The 22,697-nt window shown below is 41.7% G+C and overlaps 1 protein-coding gene across 2 annotated transcripts; it reads right to left on the bottom strand.

Moving 5' to 3' along the window:
* Window positions 1-1,423: 1,423 nt before the first annotated feature.
* LOC123828308 (zinc finger protein 709-like) lies at window positions 1,424-21,613 on the bottom strand. 2 transcript variants are annotated; one of them, XM_045853152.1, is made up of 5 exons: window positions 21,452-21,613; window positions 9,485-9,618; window positions 4,748-4,874; window positions 4,492-4,552; window positions 1,424-4,113 (listed from the first exon to the last, which is right to left on the bottom strand). In XM_045853152.1, exons 2-5 carry the CDS (start codon window positions 9,497-9,499, stop codon window positions 2,736-2,738), a joined length of 1,581 nt encoding a protein of 526 aa, XP_045709108.1. In that variant the 5' UTR covers window positions 9,500-9,618; window positions 21,452-21,613; the 3' UTR covers window positions 1,424-2,735. The 2 variants fall into 2 exon arrangements, with proteins under 2 accessions (XP_045709108.1, XP_045709109.1); XM_045853153.1 differs by lacking the exon at window positions 9,485-9,618.
* Between the last annotated feature and the right edge of the window lie 1,084 nt (window positions 21,614-22,697).

A 22,697-nucleotide genomic window follows, 5' to 3' on the forward strand; every position in this document is an offset into this window, starting at 1 on the left:
GCTGTCGAGAGTCCTCGGAGCCGAAGTCGTTGAGCGAATTCACGGACGCAGGGGTCCGGTTGCCCACCCAGCACCCACGTTTCGTGCCAGCGTAAACTCAGGTCCCGGTAGAGCCCAGAGGGAACTCGCATCCGCAGACCACGAAGAAGCCAGGTCTCGCCACAACCGGTTTCAACGAGCCCGTCCTCACTGTGGGAAACATGGTCTCCAAACTCACCACTGCCCGGCTTCTGAGGTCTCCCTAGCGTTGTCTCTTCGGCCCAGCGGATGGAGCAAGTCAAGGTGGACTGTTAACCGCAGCTGATAGGAGCTCACTAGCACCGGGGCGCGCCAGGAGAGTCCACGCGGTTTCGAGAGCTTGCCCTGATGCTGCTCTCCTGATTGGACAGTTCGCAAGGACACTCCCCTTGTTTTTCTCCCCTTGTTTTTGAGTGACAACCGGGAAGAAGTTCAGTTGGCTGAGCAGAACCAGTTTCTGTGGTTAGGGGAGCTTGTCACCTGGGGCAGTTTGCTTTTAATAATTAAAATCCTCACGTAAAAATACGTTTACTGATTTTAGAGAGGAAATGGAAGGAGGAGAAAGACATCAATGTGAGAGAGACACATTGATGGGTTGCCTCACATATGTACCCAGACTCGGGATCAAACCTGGAATCTTTTGGTGCATTGTACAAAACAATGGGGCTACCTGGCCAGGGCAAAAATCCTTTTCTTTTCTCAAAAGCCAGTGCCATACTATTGGTTTCTTTGTGTGTTGGGTAAAGAAGTGAGCCCTTGCTCAGTAACATTGTGACAAAAATTTTAACTCTAAAACAGGGGTGTCAAACTCCTTTTCACTGGGGGCCATATCAGTCTCGCAGTTGCCTTCAAAGGGTCGAAATAATGTTAGGACTGTATAAATGTAACTACTCCTTAACTGTTAAGGAGTTGAAATTATAGTCAGCCCTTTGAAGGCAACTGCAAGGCTGATGTGGCCCCCAGTGAAAACGAGTTTGACACCCCTTCTCTAAAAGAAACCAAATATGCCTAAGGAAAAATTACCTGAACTTGAACACACATGATAAAATTGATACATAAAGTATGATTATGATAAAGAAAGGCTAACTGAAACTTTGAGATAACATAGTCCGTAGAGTTTATGGAAGGAATTGGGATTTATGCAAGTTCTTGCATTGTGTGTCATAGCAAGAACCCTATACAGTGGCATAGTTCTAACATCTGCTTCCCTTAACTTCCTTTTACCTTCCATAAGTATTCCTCTACTTTGGCACATAGACCAGAATGTGCACGTGGTTTGCCCTGTCTGGATGCACTGGATTGCAACTCTTTCTTTTTCCTAAATGAATCCTTTTTGGTGACAAAATACCTAGTTGCTATTACATGAAGACATTTGCAAAGTTTATTTGAGAATCTGGAATGATAATGGCACATTTTAACATATTTTCTCAGGAAATGAAAAACACAGTATTTGTTAGCATACAACAGCTGAGAAATTAATAAACTATTTTTATGAAATAAAAACATACCTACAGGTGTTCATTTAACAAAAAAATGCACGTGCTTTTAATCACAATCAAACATAATTGAAAACATACTGATGTCCTAACAGAATAAAACATCGTAAATTCTACCTGTATATAAAAAATACACTTTAATAGTATAAACAAAATATAATACAAAAAAATACACTTCAATTCACCCATGAATCTAACAGGCTTCAAAATGGTAAGAAGAAATTAAATGTTTTAAAGAAAAACCACTAGTCACTTATCTTATGGCTATTGTTGAAAGAAAACTCTCAGAATTATCACACTTGAATATTCATTTCTGAAAGTAATGAGTAGAAACCCATACTCCAGTGATGGCTTTAAAAAATATTTAATAAACACAATGTACTTGCAACTTTAATATTATAGCTCTTTCATGCTGAAAATTTTCTGGTACCTTATACATAGATTAATTTCTAACAAGCTTCCTCGTGTTAACTTACATTTCTATTTGTCTTTTGTGGGAGTTTTCACATGTAAGAATGTAGATCAATCCAAGTGTTTCCCATTGTGTTTACATCCAAAGGGTTTTATCTAGTGAGTCCTTCCATACTTTTGATAGAAACTGGAGTAACTGAAGCCTTTCCCACACTCTACATTTTTGTTTTTTTCTCCCGTGTGTCTTGTCAGGTGTCTTCTAAAGGTTGTGGTAAATGAAGACTTTTCTCTAATTCTTACGTTCATGTTTTTTTTTTTCCCTCAGTGTGAGTTCTTTTGAACGATTTCTGTAGGCTTCACCACTTTGTTTACATTCAAAGGGTTTCTCTCCAGTGACGTGTCTTTCATGTTTCCAAAGAAAACTAAGACAACTGAATGTTTCACATTTTTTAATACATGGTTTCTCTCCAGGTTGATTTCTTTTGTGGGTTTCAAAATTTGCCAATATCTGAAGTCTTTTCCAAATTACTTATATTCACAGGGCTTTTCTCTAGTCTTTCTTTTGTATCTTTCTGAAAGGCACTGTCATGACTGCAGGCTTTCCCATGCTCTTTACATTCCTAGGGTTTCCCTCCAGCATGAGTTCTATCACATGTTTTTAAGGACTGTGACCTCCATAGACTTTACCTTCATTGCTGACAGTCACGGGGTTTTTCACCAGTGTGAATTCTTTCCTGTGTGCCGACATCACTGGGACACCTGAACACTTAACCACGTGTTTGACATTCACAGTGTATCTGCAGTGTGAGTTCATGTATGTATTTGGAAATCCTTATGAAAACTGAAAGCTTTACCATGTCCCTTACAGTCATAGGGTTTCTCTCTAGTATGAGTTCTGCCATGTTTTTGAAGAGCACTGTGATCTCTGAAGGCTTTCCCACATTGTTTACACTCATGGGGTTTCTCTCCTGTGTGAGTTCTTTCGTGTTTTTGAAGATAACTGTGATCTCTGAAGGTTTTACCGCATTGCTGACATTCACAGGGTTTCTCTCCTGTGTGAGTTTTTTGGTGTATGTGTAAGGAACTATAAAATTTGAAAAATTTATTACATTGTTTACATTCATAGGGTTTCTCTCCAGTATGTGTTCTTTTATGTTTTTGAAGAGAAGTGGGGTAAGTGAATGCTTTGCTACATATTTTACATCCATAGGGTTTTTCTCCAGTGTGTGTTCTTTCATGTATTTGAACATAGCTGGAATAACTGAAGGCTTTACCACAATGTTTACATTCATAGGGTTTCTCTCCAGTGTGAGTTCTTCCATGTACTCGAACTTGACTGGAAGAGCTGAAGGCTTTACCACAAATTTTACATGCATAGGGTTTCTCTCCGGTATGTGTTCTTTTATGTTTTTGAAGAGAACTTGGATAAGTGAATGCTTTGTTACATATTTTACACTCATAGGGCTTCTCTCCAGTGTGAGTTCTTTCATGGGTTTTTAAGGAACTGGGATCTCTGTAGGCTTTTCCACATTGTTTACATTCATAAGGTTTCTCTCCAGTGTGAATTCTTTCGTGTATTTTTAGGGAACTGGTATCCCTGTGGGCTTTACCACATTGTTTACACTCATAGGGTTTCTCTGCACAGTGAGTTCTTTCATGTGCTTGAACATGACTAAAACAACGGAAAGTTTTAGCACATATTTTACACGTATAGGGGTTCTCTCCTGCGTGAATCCTTTTGTGTCTCTGTAAAAAATTGTAAGATGTATAGGATTTACCACATTGTTTACACTGATAGGATTTCTCTCCAGTAAGAGTTATTTTATGTAATTGAAGTGAACATGAACAGCTCATGGCTTTCCCACATTTCTCTTGTTTATAGGTTTTCTCCCCATTGTGATTTCTTTCATGTTTTTCAAAATGCTGGAGATAACTGAAGGCTTTACCACATTCTTTACACTTATACAGCTTCTCTCCATACTTCTGGAATTCATACACTTTGTGCCCAGTGTGACATCGGACGTGCCTATTGAGGGATGAGTGATGCATGAAGACTTTTCCACACACATGGCATTCATGCAGTTTCACTCTGGTGGTTTCCTTGTTCAGGTTGAGATTTGAAATGCAGATGTTTTCTCCACACTGACTACCTTCTTTACTTTCACAGACTTTCTCTATTACTTGACTTCTGTAAACAATGAAAAGCATAGTATTAATGATCCTTTATTAATGATTTTATATTTGTTATTTATTATGATTTATAGGAAAAATGTAGGTATTCTCTTGTCTGAACTGTCCAAAATTAAATATGCTGAATGTTTCTCAAGAAAACTTCACCCTTGCTATAATCAAACTATAATAGTCATATATAGGGTTTGTTAACACTGTTTCCAAATGAGCTATTTTGTAAACACTGAACATACTTGCTACATTTCAGAAAGTATTTTTGGGAAAAATTTTCTAAGACATTTGAAGCAGGATTTATTAGTTTTGTTTGCTTCTTTTAAACATTTCATAGCATAGTAGAATTCTCATAGGAGACACTGTTTTCTATTGCACAGCTCACCTTAGTTTTCTCCCCTGGTTTTTGTAGTACTTTTCAATGTTATGTTCTTCCCATCTTGTCCCTAAAATGCAGACCCAGAAAAATGAGTGCAAAGCATTCATATTATAGAAAAATAATTAGCTTCTAGATCCATGAGAAGCCATGGCCATGCCAAGTTATTAACCAACATCTTCCCTTTCTGCATCACACTTCATAGATGTGCCAATTACAGAAACACTTGTTCTTTAATTGACAAAAGGAGGGTCGTCATCTTTACCTATGTAGGCCAGGTTCCTCAAGGTTTCCTGCATCACGTCTCTGTAGAGCTTCTTCTGTGCAGGATGCAGTAAAGCCCACTCCTCCAGACTGAAGCTCACAGCCACATCCTCAAAGGTCACTGAGTTCTAAAAATAGTCCAAATGTGTGTACAGTACAATGAGTGAGACTGACAGCACTGGATGCCCAGACCCCATTTATAGGAAAGTTGTGTGTGGTTCTCTTGTCTCCAGACTTTTATTCTATGATGGATCATCACAAACTTACTCTCTGTCCACACTTACTTTCTCATAAATTTAACAGCATACCGAACACATGGAAATGACTTACACCTTGTTACTATGATCACATTACATCTGAGTGTTTGGAAATGACAGAAATGCTATTCAAATGAAACAAATATGATCATTTTCAGACCATCAATTCATTCTGAGAAAAATTTCCACCTTCTTTATTTCCCACCATTTTCAGCATTCCATGAAGCAGAGGCTTATATTCTGTATGAGGTTTCAATAAATAAAACATAGTGAAAAATTGGAAGCCTTTCCTTCTATTCCTATCACCAAACATGAGAGTCCAGGGAGCCTGTGAAAATCACTTTCAACAAAGCCAGCTGACAATGTTGTCCTAAAGTCCAGGCCTTTGACAGTAATCAGATGCACTGGCTCAATGTAAACATGCCTGTGCAGATCACTGCTTGTAACTTGTGTAGTATTTACCACAGACTCAGTTCTTCCTTTCCCTCTCTCTACAACTCAATAGGGCTAGGAGGTTATTTGCAAGTTAGAGCTCACAGAGAAGGAAGAAGGTATAAAAAGTTAGACCAGAAAAATCCCTGTACTGCTTCCAGGGAAGCTTTCAGGGCTGCTTCCAGCCAAATTTTAGAACACAGAGTGAGAGAACAGGCCAGGGGATCTCCATCTAATCAAACTCTAACTGTGTACCCTGGAACTGGCTGCCCTTAAGGAAGAGTTTAAGAGCTATAGATTAAATGGGAGTTCATTTAAGTCCACATAATTTGATGATTAATTTGCCTATGATTATACAACACATAATGGAACAGGGCTTTCCTCTAAAGAAACACAAAACTTCCATCCTCCAATTTCAGGAGAAAAAAATTATTCGACAAGTCAGTCTACAGGCTATCCTGTCACCTTCTGATCTGGCACTTAAGTTGTCATACTCAATCTCACAAAGAAAAAAAGAAGAAAGAAAAGAAAAAAGAAAGAAAGTAACTTGAAATGAACTACTCTTCTTAGATCCACCAGAGCCTTGAGGTCATGGGGAAGTGGTATCTCCAAAATTAAAAAAGAGAAAAGATGGTATTTTTAAATATGCCCCTAATATTCTGTTCTTAATGAGGGCTGTACTAAAAAATTCTAATTCACCAGAGTTTATGCAAAGATAAAAAAGACAGAACATACTATCCATGAAGCCTAAAACAACCTTCCTTAATTCGAGAACTGAAATATACACAATAGGGAGCTCTGGCCAAGATGGAGGTGTAGGTAGAAACCCTTCACTTCCTCACACAACCAAAAGGAAGATAACAACCAATCTAAAATCAATAAACTACCAAAATCACCAGAAAATCAAACTGCATGGAACTCCAACAACCAAGGAATTAAGGAAAATTTCAACCAGAACAACCAGACTGGTAAGGGGGACCATGTGGGCGGACTCAGAAAAACCAAGGCAAGGTGGCTAGGGGGCGGGGCTGACCGCCGGGCTGGGCAGAGCTGTGCGGGAGAGACTGACTTAAGGAGAAAAGACTCAGAGCTGACTGTGGGCTAATGCTGGGGTTGCTGCAGTGGGAGATACTTGCAGTCTGACATGAGAGTCTGTTGGAAAGTGCGCTAGAGACAAGCAAACTGCACTGTTCCCTCTCTGTCCTCTCCCACACAGGCAGTGCAGCAAAGAGGGTTGCCCTGCCTGGATGAATACCTAAGGCCCCACCCCCTTACAACCTATCAGCTGCACCAAGACAAAGAAATATGGCCCTAATGAAAGAACACAGCACAACCTCAGAGAAAGAACTAAGCGATGAGACTGCCAACCTATCTGATGGAGAATTTAAAGCCCTGGTAATCAAAATGCTCATAGAACTGACTGAGCTTGGTTGAAAATGAAAGAACACATGAAAGATACCCAAAATGAAATAAAGCAAAATATTCAGGGAACCAACAGTGACAAGAAGGAAACCAGGATTCAAAGCAATGATTTGGAACATAAGGAAGAAATAAACATCCAGCTGGATCAAAATGAAGAAACAGGCCCTGGCTGGTGTAGCTCAGTGGATTGAGCGCGGGCTGTGAACCAGAGTGTCTCAGGTTTGATTCCCAGTCAGGGTACATGCCTGGGTTTCAGGCCATGACCCCCAGCAACTGCACATTGATGTTTCTTTCTCTCTCTCTATCCCCCTCCCTTCCCTCTCTAAAAATAAATAAACAAAATCTTTAAAAAAAATGAAGAAACAAACAAACAAACAAAAAGATGAGGAGAGGCTGAGGATTCTCTGGAACAACCTGAAAATGTTCCAATATCCAAATTATAGGGGTGCCAGAAGGAGAAGAACAGCAGCAAGAGATTGAAAACTTATTTGAACAAATAATGAAGGAAAATGTCCCCAGTCTGATGAAGGAAATAGACTTCCAGGAAGCCCAGAGAGTCCCAATGAAGTTGAACCCAAAGAAGAACACACCAAGGTACATCATCATTAAGTTACCCAAGATTAAAGACAAAGAGAAAATCCTAAAAGCAGCAAGAGATAAGGAGATAGTTACCTACAAAGGAGGTCCCATAAGACTATCAGCTGACTTCTCAAAAGAAACCTTACAAGCAAGAAAGGGCTGGAAAGAAGTATTCCAAGTCATGAAAAGCAAGGAACTACATCCAACATTACTCTATCCAGCAAAGCTTTCACATAGAATGGAAGAGCAGATAAAGTGCTTCCCAGACAAGGTGAAGTTCAAGGAGTTCATCATCACCAAGCCCTTAGTATATGAAACGTTAAAGGGACTTATCTAAGAAAAAGAAGATAAAAAATATGAACAATAAAATGACAACTATCAACAAAGAACCTAAAAGAAAAGAAAAACAATGAAAACAAAAACTAAGCAAACAACCAGAACAGGAACAGAACCAAAGAAATGGACATCACACAGAGGGAGTTCAGTGGGGATGGAGAAGGGAAGAATAGGGGGGAAAAGGTACAGGGAAGAAGAAGCATAATTAGTAGGCATAAAATAGATGGGGAGAGATAAAAAAATGGTACAGGAAACAGAGGACTCAAAGAACTTACATGTACAACCCATGGACATGAACTAAGGAAGGGAATGCTGGAAGGTTGGGGGGCAGGGTGGAGGGGGGATAAAGGAGAAAAAATTGGGAAAACTGTAATAGCATAATCAATAAAAAATACTTAAAATTAAAAAAAAAAAAAGAAATACACACAATGGGAGTACCTGAAAAAAAGAAAGAGAAAGAACAGGAGGTAAGTGAAGTAACAATCACTGAAATTTCCTAAAATTAATAACAGGGGACACACTGTAGATCCAGAATGCAGGAGAAACAGCTGAATCCATTACTGTGACTAAACACTTCAACAACCCCTTATCATGAATCATAAATTCCAGCAGCAGAAAATCAGGAAGAACAGAGTGGAACTGGGCAGCACTATGAAACAACTAAGCTTAATTGTAATCTGTGAAATATTTCACATAACACAGCAGAATACAGATTCTCAAGTTCACATGGAACATTCACCAAGACAGAAAAGATCCTGAGACATAAAATACACCTTCACAAATATGAAAACATAGAAATCACACAAAATATGCTCTCAGGCTACACAGGAATTAAGCTAGAAATCAGTATCAAAGATAACTGGGAATGCCCAAATATGTGGAGATTCAACCGTACGTTTCTAAATAACATACAGGATCAAAGAAAAAAATCTCTGGAGAAACAGAATTATTTTGAACCAAAAAAGTAAAAATATATCATAATCACTTTGTCAGAGGCAACAAAAGTGGTGCCTACAGGGAAATTTAGGCCATTAAACAAATGTATTAGGAAAAAAAAAAGCTCTATAATGAGTAATGTAAGCATCTACTTTAGGAAATAATAAAAAAGAGCAAATTAAATCCAAAGTTAGCAGACTAAAAGAATTAATAAAAGAAATCAATATGATTGTGGAAAGTCAATGGAAGAAAAAATTTAAAAGCTGCTTCTTTGACAAGATGAAGAAATTGGTAAACATCTAGACAAGATAACTAAGAAAAGAGGGAAGACAGAAATTACTAATATTTGAAAAGTAAAGGAGGGAGAAATGAATAATAAAAAAGGATTTGATAAAATTGAACATTTGCTTATGGTAACAAACCAGCAATAGAGGGAAGCCTCCACCTCTTGAGAAAGAACATGCTCAAAATCTGTAGCTAAATTCATCACATTTGTTCCTCCTGACATGAGTGTCTATGTGAAACACCAGAGAGAACCCATAACAAAAGAGAACTCCTGAAAAAAAAATAAGAGTTATTGAAAGACACAAAAACCAATAGCTTTCCTGTAGAGCCACATGGATACACTCAATTGACCACCGACAAAGGAAGAAAAGCAATTCAATGGAAAAAGAAAGTCTTTTAACTCAATAGTGATGGAGATAATAAATACCCACATACAAACACACACAGAAAACAAATAGACACAAAGGCCATACGCATTTCACAAAAATTACCTTAAAACACTTCATAGCCCTGACTGGTGTGGCTTGGTTGTGGCTTGCATGTCATCCAGCAGAGCAAAAGGTCGCCAGTTTGATTTCTGGTCAGGGCACATGCTTGAGATGCAAGCCAGGTCCCCACTTGGGTGCTTGGGAGAGGCAATGGATAGATGTCACTCTCTCCCACTGATGTTTCTCTCCCTCTCTTTCTCCCTCCCTTCCCCTCTCTCTAAAAATAAGTAAATAAAATCTTAAAAAAGAATATACCATAGATATAAATGTCAAATGCAAAAGTAATACATTCCTACAAGATAATATATGAGACATTCTACAAGCAAATAAAAGAACAATGAGGTAGCATCAAGCATTTGTTATATGGCTAAGATTCAAAACACTCAGAACATCAAATATTGGTGGAGGTATGAAGTGGTGGGTAATCCTAATCACTGCTCATGGGAATGGAATCGGGCACACCTAGATTGGAGACAATAACTTTCAATACTAAATGTACTCTTACTATGTATAAGATCCAGCAATCATATTCCTTGGTATAGACCTAAATGAATTGAAACCTAATGTTCATACAAAAATCTGTACATGAATTTTGTAGGTATTTTATTCATAATTGTCAGGAATTAAGAGTTAAGGAAGATGTCCTTCGAGAGGCAAATAGACGATCAGAGGTAAATCCAGGTGGTGATATATTTTTCAGTGATAAAAAAGAAATGTGTTATTAAGCCATGAAAACATAGGAGGAAACTTAAAAGTAAAAGAAGCAATCTGACAAGGCCACACACATTGTATGATTTTGAGTATATGACAATCTGAAACAGACAAAACTATGAGCCATTGGAAATCTTTGGATTTGAAGAATTTAGGGGTTGGTGGGAGAAATGAATGAAGAGGTGAAGTGACTGTCCACTGAGCTCCTTCGTGTACATGTGTGTGCTGCCCTCCTGAAAGTCTGTACATTCCCCAGTGCTATGCATTCAGTGAACCCCAAAGAGCAGTCCAGGCAACCAAGGAGTCTGGGGGAGACGTGTTCTCTTCCAGCACAGTGACTTCTTTCAAGGGACTGTGGACGATATGGAGGAAAGACTGTTCCATGATGTGATTGTTGCCTAAATGTCCAGCTAGACCCAGGCGAGACTGGAGTTGTTTCTTGCAAAGCCCTTCAGAGACTGTCTGATCTCAATCGATGTTTTCCCTGATATAAACCACTACCTCTCCTGTGTCCCATGCCATAGGATAGGCCACTTGAATAGGCCAGCATCCTGACCTGGTCAAACATGGAGGGCATTTTCCAGAACCAATAACCAGGCATGGGAAAATCAGGTCACAAACAGGTTAGAGGCCTCCTCCATGACAACTGGTTGCTGTGCAGAGTTTAAGCACCCTTCACTTAAGTAAGTTTTTTTTTTTTTAATTTAAGTAAGGTTTAAACTAATCCCTTTGCTGTGCCAAACTGAAATCATGGTGCCATCCACTGTAACCCAGATGGACAGCATTTTTTTTTTTTAAATTAAAAAAAAAAAAAATCCCGAGCCCTGGCTGGCATAGCTCAGTGGACTGAGTGCAGGCTGAAAACCAAAGCATCACAGGTTCGATTCCCAGTCAGGGCACATGCCTGGGTCACAGGCCACAGCCCCTAGCAAATGCACATTGATGTTTCTCTCTCTCTCTCTCTCTCACCCTCCCTTCCCTCTCTAAAAATAAATAAATAAAATCTTAAAAAAAAATCCTGACTCCCAGCCAAGATGAAGGTGTAGACAGATATAATTTGCCTCCTTGCATAACTAAAAGAAGGGCAGCAACAAATTTGAAAACAAAAAATAACCAGAACTGCCAGAAAATTAAACTGTATGGAAGGCCAACAACCAAGAAGTTAAAGAAGAAACACTCATTCAGACTGGTAGGAGGGGTGGAGACGAGCAGCTGGGGTGGAAGGACTGTGGCTGGAGGACTGGGTGGAGAAGGCAGCGGCTGGCAGACCAGGGTGGTCCCACATTTGCCTGTGGATAAACTGGGAGGAACGACTGGAACAAGACAGACTACACAACCCAGGGTTCCAGCGTGAGAAAAAGAAAGCCTCAAAACCTCTGACTGTAAGGTCTGTGGGGGTTGCTGGTGCGGGACAAACTTCCAGTCTCACAGGAGAGTTCGTTGGAGAGATCCACGGGGTTCTAGAACGTATACAAACCCACGCACCCAGGAATCAGCACCAAAAGGGCCCAATTTGCTTGTGGTTAGCAGAAGTGACTGAAAGCTGGCTGCAAACCGGGCAAGCACCATTATTCCCTCTCTGACTCCTCCCCACATACAGCACCACAACCCAGTGACCTGGGTTGCCCCACCCTGGCGGATATATAAGGCTCTGCCCCTTACAAGATAATAGGTACACCAAGACAAAGAAATTTGGCCCAAAAGAAAGAACAGATCAAAACCCCCCAAACAGAACTAAGCGATGAAGAGATAGCCAACCTATCAGATGCAGAGTTCAAAACACTGGTAAGCAGGATGCTCACAGAAATAGCTATCTATGGTCACAAAACAGAGGAAAAAGTTAAGGATATGAAAAGTGAAATAAAGGAAAATATACAGGGAACCAACAGTGAAGGGAAGGAAACTGGGACTCAAATCAACAGTTTAGAGCACAAGGAAGGAATAAATATTCAACCAGAACAGAATGAAGAAACAAGAATTCAAAAAAATGAGGAGAGGCTTAGGAACCTCTGGGACAACTTTAAACATTCAAACATCCAAATCATAGGGGTTCCAGAAGGAGAAGAGGAGCAGCAAGAAATTGAAAACGTATTTGAAAAAATAATGAAGGAGAACTTCCCCAATCTGATGAAGGAAACAGACTTCCAGGAAGTCCAGGAAGCTCAGAGAGTCCCAAAGAAGTTGGACCCAAGGAAGCACACACCAAGACCCATCATAATTCCATCACCCAAGATTAAAGATAAGGAAAGAATCTTAAAAGCAGCAAGAAAAAAGGAGACAGTTACCTACAAAGGAGTTCCCATAAGACTATAAGCTGACTTTTCAAGGAGTTCATCATCACCAAGCCCTTATTATATGAAATGTTAAAAGGATTATGTGCTCTTCCGGCAAGATGGAGGAATAGGTGGACGCACCATACCTCCATGCACAACCAAGATTAGGACAACAACAATTTGGAGCCAGAGTAACACCCAGAACTGATAGAGGATTTATCTGAATGGAAGTCAGCCAGCCAATAAGTTGAAGTAGACCCGTACATCCAGACTGGTAGGAGGGGCCGAGAGGATGAGCTGGGCGGGCGCGGGTCAGCGGCGCACGGAGGTTGGGGAAAACTTGGCGCGAACGCCATCTGGGGCGCTCAGAAACGCAGCGGTGATCTCTGAGTACACAAGCTGCGGCTGGCGGACCCAGTGAGGCGGCGATTGTGGACCAAGGCAGAGCTCGCAGCCCAGGATCCCAGAGAAGGGACTGAGATCCTAGGAGAACAGAAGTACCGCTATTGTTCCCTCCCGTCCCCGATCCCGTCCCAGCCCCCACATATAACGTCACAATCTATCAACTGGGGTGCCCAGCCCAGGTGAACACCTAAGGCTCCGCCTCCCACTGTAACAAGAGCGACCAGACTGGGAAAAAGGAGAGACAGGGAGAGACATGTTTCCAACAGAAGAACAGATCAGTCCCCCAGGACTCATCCTTTTGAGTGACCAAGAAATAGCCAATCTATCAGATGCACAGTTCAAAACACTGGTGATCAGAAAGCTCACAGAATTGGTTGATTTTGGGCGCAAATTAGATGAAAAGATGCAGGTTACCATAAAAGAGATGAAGGAAGATACATGGAGGAGAGCCAATAGTGAAGGGAAGGAAACTGGGTCTCAAAACAATACAGTGGACCAGAAGGAAGATAGAATCAACCAAGCAGGAAAGCATGAGGAAATAAGAATTCAAAAAAAATGAGGAGAAGCTTAAGAGCATCCAGGACATCTTTAAACGTTTCAACATCCGAATTATAGGGGTATCAAAAAGGGAAGAGGAAAAGCAACAGATTGAGCACATATTTGAACAAATAATAAAGGAGAACTTCCCCAATCTGGCAAAGGAAATAGCCTTCCAAGAAATCCAGGAAGCTCAGAGAGCCCCAAAGAATTTGAACCCAAGAAGAAACACACCAAGGCACATCATAATTACATTAGCCAAGGTAAAAATGAAGGAGAGAATCCTAAAGCAGCAAGAGATAAGGGGACAGTAACCTACAAAGGAGTTCCCATCAGACTGTCAGCTGATTTCTCAAAAGAGACCTTACAGGCAAGAAAGGGCTGGAAAGAAACATTCTAAGTCATGAAAGACAAGGACCTACATCCCAGATTGCTCTATCCAGCAAAGCTTTCATTTAGAATGGAAGGGCAGATCAAGTGCTTCTTAGATAAGGTCAAGTTAAAAGAGTTCATCATCACCAAGCCCTTATTTTATGAAATGCTAAAGGGACTTATCTAAGAAAAGAAGATAAAGAAAAAAAACATGTATAGTAAAAGGACAGCAAACTCACAATTATTAACAACCACACATAAAGCAAAACCAAAAGAAACTAAGCAAACAACTAGAACAGGAACAGAACCACAGAAATGGAGGTCACATGGAGGGTTAGCAACAGGGGGGTGGGAGGAGGAGAGAGGGGGAAAAGGTACAGAGAATAAGTAGCATTGAATGTAGGTTGAAAATAGGGGGAGGGCAAGAATAGTATGGGAAATGTAGAAGTTAAAGAACTCATGACACATGGACATGAACTAAAGGGGGGGAATGTGGGTGGGAGAGGGTGTATAGGGTGGAGGGGAGTGAAGGGGGGAATGGGACAACTGTAATAGCATAATAAATAAAATATATTAAAAAAAGGATTATCTAAGAAAAAGAAGATGATCAAAACTGTGAACAGTAAAATGACTACAAACTCACAACTATTAACAATGGAATTTTTAGACAACTGTTTTTGTCCAGAAACAAAAACAAACTAAGCAAACAACTAGAACAGGAACAGAATTACAGAAATGGAGATCACATGGAGGGTTATTGGCAGGGAGGGGGAAGGGGGAGAATGGGGGAAAAGGTACAGGGAATAAGAAGTATAATTGGTAGGTACAAAATAGACAGGGGGAGGTTAAGAGTAGCATAGGAAATGGAGAAGCCTAAGAACTTATAGGTATGACCCACAGATATGAAATAAGGGTGGGGGGGGTGGGGATGCTGGTGGGAGGGATTGCAGGGTGGAGGGAAATAAAGGGGAGAAAAAAATGGGACAACTGTAATAGCATAGTCAATAAAATATACTAAAAAAATCCTCACAGGAGGATATACTTATTGATTTTAGAGAGAGAGGAGGGGTGGGGACAGAGAGAGAAACATTGACGGGAGAAAAGAAACATTAATTGGGTTGCCTCCTGTACGTGTCCTGAGCAGGGACCCAACCCACCACCCTTTTTTGGTGTACGGGACAATGCTCCAACCAACTGAGCCACCAGCCATGGCAGGGTCAGGACATTTGTTGCAATAGATGCAGGGGCAGCAGAGTTATATAGGTGTCCTGGTATGCCCTCTGGAATCTCCCACCTACTGGCTGCCATCCCTGTCTTTTCTCTTTAAGGAGTGACCATCTGATGGGCTCACCTCATTCACAGGGTATAAACATCCTCATAACACCCCCCCCTTAGTCTCCCCCTAATGTGCAGAAAAACCAAGCCTCAGTCACACCTTCACTTTAAATACACAGTAGGAATATCAATTCAGGACCACTATAAGGAGGGCACCATTCCCATACTCTGCTCACAACTCAGAGTCCTCTAAATATAAAATCCAGGCCCACTGGAGTCAATGGGAGGGTCCCCAGCAAGCGGTAGCTCACAGAGTAGGAGCCTCCAGGTTCCTATCAGCCTGACAGATAACAAGGACCAGGGGGAAAGGGAGGGCTGAGGCTTAAGTTGTCAGGAGTCAAATATCAAACCTGTGGAGCCTGACCACTCAAACAAGAACAAACACAAGTATGAAAAATGTGCATTCCTACTGGATTGTTTAAAAAATTTTTTTAAAGATTGTATTTCTTTATTTTTAGATAGAGGGGAAGGGAGGGCAAATGAGAGGGACAGAAACATCAATGTGTGGTTGTCTCTCACGTGCCCCCTACTGCGGACCTGGCCCACAACCCAGGCAAACGTCCTGACTGGGAATTAAACCACAACCCCTTGATTTGCAGGCTGGAGCTCAATCCACTGAGCCACACCAACCAGGGCAGGGTTGTTTTTATATAAAGACACTCAAACAGGTGAACAAGAAGTGATCAAAACTGGTTATTGGAGCCCTGGCTGGTGTGGCTCAATGGATTGAGTGTTGGCCTGTGAACCAAAGGGTCACTGGTTTGATTCCTGGTCAGGGCACATGCCTGGGTTGTAGGCCAGGTCCCCAGTAGGGGGCATGTGAGAGACATTGATATTTCTCTCCCTTTTTTTCTCCTTCCCTTTCCCTCTCTGTAAAAACAAATAAAAAACCAAAAAACAAAAAAACAACCCCCCCCCAAAAAACTGGTTACTGGTTACTGGAGTGAGGCTGAAGGAGCAGCACAGGAGTGGAGCAGGGTATGTGGGCAATGATCTTTTTCAGTTAGTTTCCTATCTCAGGAATTTTTTAAGCATTCCAATGCATTATTTATTTAAAACAAGGAGAGAATTTATATATATTACATTTTTCTATGATTACTACCTATTTTAAATTAATTATTGGTTTTAAAATTAAATTTTGGACTGCTGGTCAAATTAGCAGCATCGGTAAACACGGCTCACCTTGCACTACCACATAAAAATTACAACTAAAACATACAAGAACCATCACTTAGAACTGTCAGAAATCCAGTGCAATGGAAGTCTGACAACTAAGGAATTAAACAAACCACAGCATCTTGGAACAGTCTGGTCCCACACTCGTGTGGAGTGGACAAAAATCCAGCAGGAATATCTTGGGAGTGCAGAGTCCTGCCCTACACCAGGCCCTCCAGCCCAGGATTCCAGTGCCAGGAATTTAAGTCCTTGTAACTTCAGGCGGCAAAAACAAGTGAGGATTGAGTTGGTGAACGAAACTTCTGGAGTCCCAAGCAGTTCCTTGTAAAGACCCCAAACATGAACTTACTCAGACTCACTCCCTGCAAACTCTAGCACCTGAGAAGCAGTTTAAAAGGCACCAGTAGCATACAGGGAGGAAATGAAGTGTCTGGCATCAAGGCAGGAGCTGGGGAACGGCTTTCTCCTAGACAGAAAGGTGGGCAGAGGAGATTGTTCTTTTTTTTTTTTTCCTGAGCCATCCCCCATAGAGCTAGAGGGCCAGAAGGCAGATGTCATATTTGAGACTCCATCAACCTGGCTAACAGTGTTTGCTCTGCCCTGGGTATCCCCTGAGGCTCCATCCCACCCAATTTATGGGTCCACACACACTGTTAACCTTGACTTTCCCATATGAATGGTTAGTCTTGGCTTATGCTTCACAACTTCCTAAATCCTACCAAACAAGCAACAGTCAGCCTCAGTAATCCCCTAGCCCCCATATCTCTTGCTAAGTGGCTCCAGGCCTGGCATTAGCAGCAGCCAGCCTAGATTCACAGCTTAGCTATGCCTGGGAATGTCCAGCACAGCACAAGTACCAGCCATCTCAGATTGCCTTATAGCTAATGTAGGGTAGCCCTGAGCAGAACACAGGTGGGAGCTGACCTTGGCCTGAACCACCCTGGAAACCCCAGGGCAGGCAATACCCAGTGGACAGCTACAGACCATGTCAGAGCATCACCAACCTGCCCCTGCATAGCTGATCCTCCACGGAGGGTGGAGATTGGTGGTCAGTGATCACAACCAGTCCTTGTAGCTGACTGTCCTGGGTAAATCCTTCCCATTGACCTGCCAACAGCAACCAAGGTTCAACTACAAGAGGAGGGTGTACTTAGGTCACACAAAGGGTGCACTTCGAGTACCCAAGTTGGATGATTAAGGGGAGGCTGTGCCACTGGACCCTACAGGACACCCAGTACATTAAGCCATGCTACCAAGACAGGGAGTCATAGCAGCTCTACCTAATACATAGAAGCAAACACAGGGAGGCTGCCAAAATGAGAAGACAAAGAAACATGGCCCCAATGAAAGAACAGATCAAAACTCCAGAAAAGAGAAGAATGAAACAAAACAGAGATAAACAATCTATCAGAAGCAGAGTTCAAAACACTGGTTATCAGAATGCTCAAGGAACTTAGCAAGAACCTCAAGAGCATAAAAAAGATCCAGTTGGAAATGAAGGACATGCTCATTGAAATAAGGAACCATTTACAGGGAAACAACAATAGAATGGGTAAAGCTGAGAATGAAATCAATTATTTGGAACATTTAGGAAGAAAAAAGAAAAAGAACAAAAACCAAAACAACCAATCAGAACAACAGGAAGAAAACATAACTCCCAAAAATGAGGATAGTGTAGCAGCCTATGGGACAGCTTCAAGTGTTCTAGTATTTACATCATAAGGGTGCCAGAAGGAGAAGAGATAGAGCAAGAAATTGGAAATCTATTTGAAAAAATAATGAAAGATAACATCCCTAATTTGGTGAAGGAAAAAGGCATATAAGTCCAGGAAGCACAGAGAGTCCCAAACAAGATGGGAGTCCACACCAGCAAGGCAGCCCACACCAAGATACATCATAATTAAAATGCTAAAAGTAAAGATAAAGAGAGAATACTAAAAGCGGCTAGAGAAAAGAAGTTAGTTACCTTCTTTTCCTATACAGGGCAATTCCTATAAGACTGTCGGCTGATTTCTCAAAAGAAACTTTGCAGACTAGAAGGAACTGGCAAGACATATTCAAAGTCATGAAAAGCAGGAACCTACAGCCAAGAATGCTCTACCCAGCAAAGCTATCATTTAGAATTGAAGGGCAGATAAGGAGCTTTTCAGACAAGAGAAAACTAAAGGAGTTCATTATTACCAAACCATTATTATGTGAAGTGTTAAAGGGAATCATTTAAGAAAAAGGAGATCAGCCCTGGCTGGTATGGCTCAGTGGACTGAACACTGGCCTAGGAACCAAAGGGTTGCTGGTTAGATTCCTGGTCAGAGCACATGTCTGGGTTGTAGGCCAGGTAGGGCCCCCAGTAAGGGGCATGTGAGAGGTAACCACACATTGATGTTTCTTTCTCTCTCTCTTTCTCTTTCCCTTACCTTCTCTAAAAATAAATAAAGTATTTAAAAAAAGATAAAAACTATGAACAATAAAATGGGAACAATAAAATGGTATAAACATATCTATTGAATCTAAAAAACAAGCTAAGTGAATAATAAGAACAGAGACAGGCCAGAGCTGGTGTAGCACAGTGGACTGAGTGCCAGCCTAGGAACCAAAGGATTGCCAGCTCAACCCAGTCAGGGCCCGTACCTTGGTTGAGGGCCAGGTCCCCAAAAGGGGGGCATGTGACAGGCAATCACACATTGATGTTTCTTTCCCTCTCTTTCTCCCTTCCCTCTCTCTAAAAATAAAGAAATCTTAAAAAAAAAAAAAGAACAGAGATAGAATCATGGATACTGAGAGTGTTGTGATGATTGACAGATGGGAGGGAGGTATGGGGGAATGGGTGAATAGGTGACAGAATTAAGCAGTACAAATAGGGCTCTGGCTGGTGTGGCTCAGTGTGTTGAGCACTGACCTGGGAACCAAAGGGTCACTGGTTCAATTCCCACTCAGGGCACATGCCTGGGTTGTGGGCCAGGTCCCCAGTACAGGGCATGTGAGAGGCAACCACACATTGATGTTTCTCTTCCTCTCTTTCTCCCTCCCTTCCCCTGTCTAAAAATAACACTTTAAAAAATAAAAAAAACTAAAGAAAAAGAAAGAAGTACAAATAGGTAGTTATAGATTAGCCATGGAGAGGTGGACTATAGGAAATGGAGTAGCCAAAGAATTTATACGGATGACCTATGTGTGTGAACAATGGTGTTGAACTGCCTGAGGGAGAGAGGATTGCTGGGTGGAAGAGGGTAAAGGGGGAAAAACTGTGACAACTGTAATTGCATAACCAATAAAATGCAATAAAAAACAAAAATAAAAAAAAATTAAAAAATGAATAAAATTAAATTTTAACTTTCCTACATAGGAAACCACTCCAAGATTTAATCCTTTATACACTAAATGTCATAAATGTGCAGACCATAAAAAATTTATAAATCCCTTTCTAACTAAAAGGACAAACATGATAGTTTTCTCTATTATGTGTCACACTGAGGATAATTTCAGGCATGAGTAACATGTCATAATGCATTGGGATTTGCAGTTGAGCCCTAAAATGTAGTAGAAATTTCAAATAAAATTTACATAAGCTTTGAGGTGGTTTTCACTCACCAATAACAATAAAACTTCAAAAAATTTCCCTCACATCCATTGAAATAGTTCATTTTTCTTATGAATAGTTTATCCTTTTCTTTTTCTATCTTTTTAAAAGATTTTCTTTATTTTTAGAGGAGGGGAAGGGAGGGAGAAAAACATCGATCGTTATCAGAACCTCAACCCAAGCATGTGCCCTGACTGGGTATTTGAACCTGGGACCCTTTGCTTTGTGGTAGGACACCCAATCACATGAGCCACACAAGTCAGGAAAAGAATAGTTTATCCTTTTCAATTTCAAAGTTCCCTAGGTACCTAAGGACACAAAAAATGATGTAAAAATGAAAAAAGCGCCTGAGAACTTAAAAACACCCACCTGACATCTTCAGGTTCTCTTGCCTAAATGAAACCAAAATTCTGTTTATTTCCACAGATATTGTACCTTGTTCATATGGTATCTCTCAATCAAGTTATATTTAAAAAGCCCAGGTGCTAAAGGAAACTAGAATCAAAGGGTTATAATACTCAATGGATAAAGGAATCCAAAGGAATGAAACACAAATGCTGGAATCAAAACTGATAAGCAATCTGTTTCCCTACAGTTGAGGGAGGGAAACCTCCAACGCATTCAGAAAGTTGAACATAATCGCAAACTTAAGGTCTGGGTACCCCTGCTCGAGACACCTTTTTGCCTATTTGGAACTATTTTTTAGTCTTTCAGGCTTTATCGATTAAATATATTTTATTCCTGGTGAAAACTGGACACATATAAGTCAATAAATCTTTTCAAGGTGACAAACCCAGGGAGAAGTCGTGCTCAGGGAACACCCAGGGAAGTTTCCAAATAGGAACTTCACCTGAAGCACTTCCCCTAGGACTCTGTGCTCAGGACAGATCCTGGGGAAGAGGTGCAAGGCTTTCAAGCAACAGAGGTCAAGGTGGTTATTCCTGCCTTTTCTTTCACGTAAAATATCCATACAAAATGTAAATCTCTAAAGAGCCATCCATGACCCTGCTGAAAAAGAATAAACAATTAAAATATTGGGTCTGTTTGAAATGCACCACGGAGGATAAGTAGTTGATAATGATGTTGTGAATCGCAGAGGGGAAGTTGGCTTGGGAATTCGAGGAGCTATTTGGAAATTTAGGGACTTGTTGCCAGTCCCAGGAAGAGACGGGCTGGGGCACAGTAACTTTGGGAAAACTCAGGAGAAAATGAGGCCCCTGGGGAGAAAGCAGGGACAGGGACCACACAAACCAGAGGTGTACCACTCAAGAACTCGGGAGACGGAGTCACGATTGCCCCCTGATGACCCTCCCCGAGATCACCGCACATTCTTGGGAGCTCTGCCGGCGCGGAGCTGCTCACAGGGACTCCGCGGCGGGGCCGAAGTCGCCGAGCATAGTGATGGGACAGGACGCCTGGGTCCAGCTACCGGACCAGCCACTACACTGCAAGCTGGAGGGGACCTAGGTGGAATCGGGTCCATAGACTTCAGAGGTGACCGCGGAGAGGCCATCCCGCCACAGCCGATTCCAACCGGTTCCAACCAGCCTCTCGTCCCCATTTCTGCACCCCAGCAGCACTCACCATTTCTAGGTTTCCTGGGTCTCCTGAGTCTCCTTGAGTCCTGCTTACTACTCCCACTAGCAGTGCCTATTACAGACCGATCACACTGCAACACACCGTGACACAGAGTTAGCAGCGACCCTGAAGGACAGGCGACACCCAATCCCCAGCGCCGCTAGAGCTAGTTGGGACGTCCACGACTTCTCCTAGCGTTGCCCCACCCACCTGCCTCAGCGGCACTGCTGACTGGACCAATTTACAAGGCCCCACCCCCTAGTGTCTGATTGACAGTCAACCGGAAGACGCGTGGCTCAGCGAAACAAGCCTCCACTGGACAGCGGGGACCTGATCTCGCATGTTTCACTGCATTTAAACAGAAGGATTTTTTGGCCTGGGGCAACCCCTATTGTTTCCCCCGAGCTGTTTGTGATGAATGCTAGGGTACGGGCTTGCACAGGGAATTCCTGATTGAGTTTCCAAGTCGTACAGGTAAGTACAGAGCATGAGGGCGGTCTCGGCCAGGCCACAGTGGAACAAGAAGGTCTTATGTCCATTAGGGGGTCAAGGGCTTGGCTTAGGTTGTGAGGCCACTCATGGAACTCTGAGCCTTGCTGAGAAACTCACTTAAATGGGGCCTTACCCTCTGTAATAGGAGCCTGGCCTCATTTCAGTCTTTGATCTTCGCTACCCTAGGTCCTCACACCTCTTCCCTTCCCCACCCCCTCTCATTTTGTCCTTAAGAAAAAGAATTCCAGAGCACTTGGCGCTGTTGGGAAGTTGGCACCAGGCAGCCCTATTCTGAGTGCTAGACTCTTCTCAGTCTAACCACAGGGTGTAAGATGTGTTCATGACAATCTCAGGTGAACATTTTACACTGAAAGGGAATTTAATTGAGATCAGTTTTTGCATTAGTCCCCAGGGAATTTTGAAATGTCAATGGCTATAATATCCCTAAGACAGTTGCTTTCTATTTTTAATAATATAAGAAAAAATTAAAGTATCATCTCAATGTAGGTTGCACCTGGAAACTTCCCTCCCCAGCTTTATGAGGTATAACTGACTAATAAAATTATCTGGATTTAAAGATTACAGCCTAGCCCAGTAGCTCAGTTGGTTAGAGCATCCTTCCGATTTACCAAGGCTGCTGGTTGGATCTCTGGTCAACCAGTGCATGCCTAAATAAGTGGAACAACAAAAATCAATCTCGCCCTGGCTGGCATAGCTCAGTGGATTGAGCGTGGGCTGGGAACCAAAGTGTCCCAGGGTC

Source organism: Phyllostomus hastatus, unplaced genomic scaffold, assembly GCF_019186645.2.
Source record: "Phyllostomus hastatus isolate PE091 unplaced genomic scaffold, TTU_PhHast_1.1 phas_contig_98, whole genome shotgun sequence".
Lineage (NCBI taxonomy): Eukaryota > Metazoa > Chordata > Mammalia > Chiroptera > Phyllostomidae > Phyllostomus > Phyllostomus hastatus.

Bases quoted from the DNA above. Each gene is read 5' to 3' on its own strand.
- LOC123828308 (XM_045853152.1), bottom strand. The intron at 4,553-4,747 runs GTAAAGATGACG...TCTGCATTTTAG, and splicing joins GAGGAACCTGGCCTACATAG to GGACAAGATGGGAAGAACAT. The intron at 4,114-4,491 runs GTGAGCTGTGCA...CATTGTTTACAG, and splicing joins AACCAGGGGAGAAAACTAAG to AAGTCAAGTAATAGAGAAAG.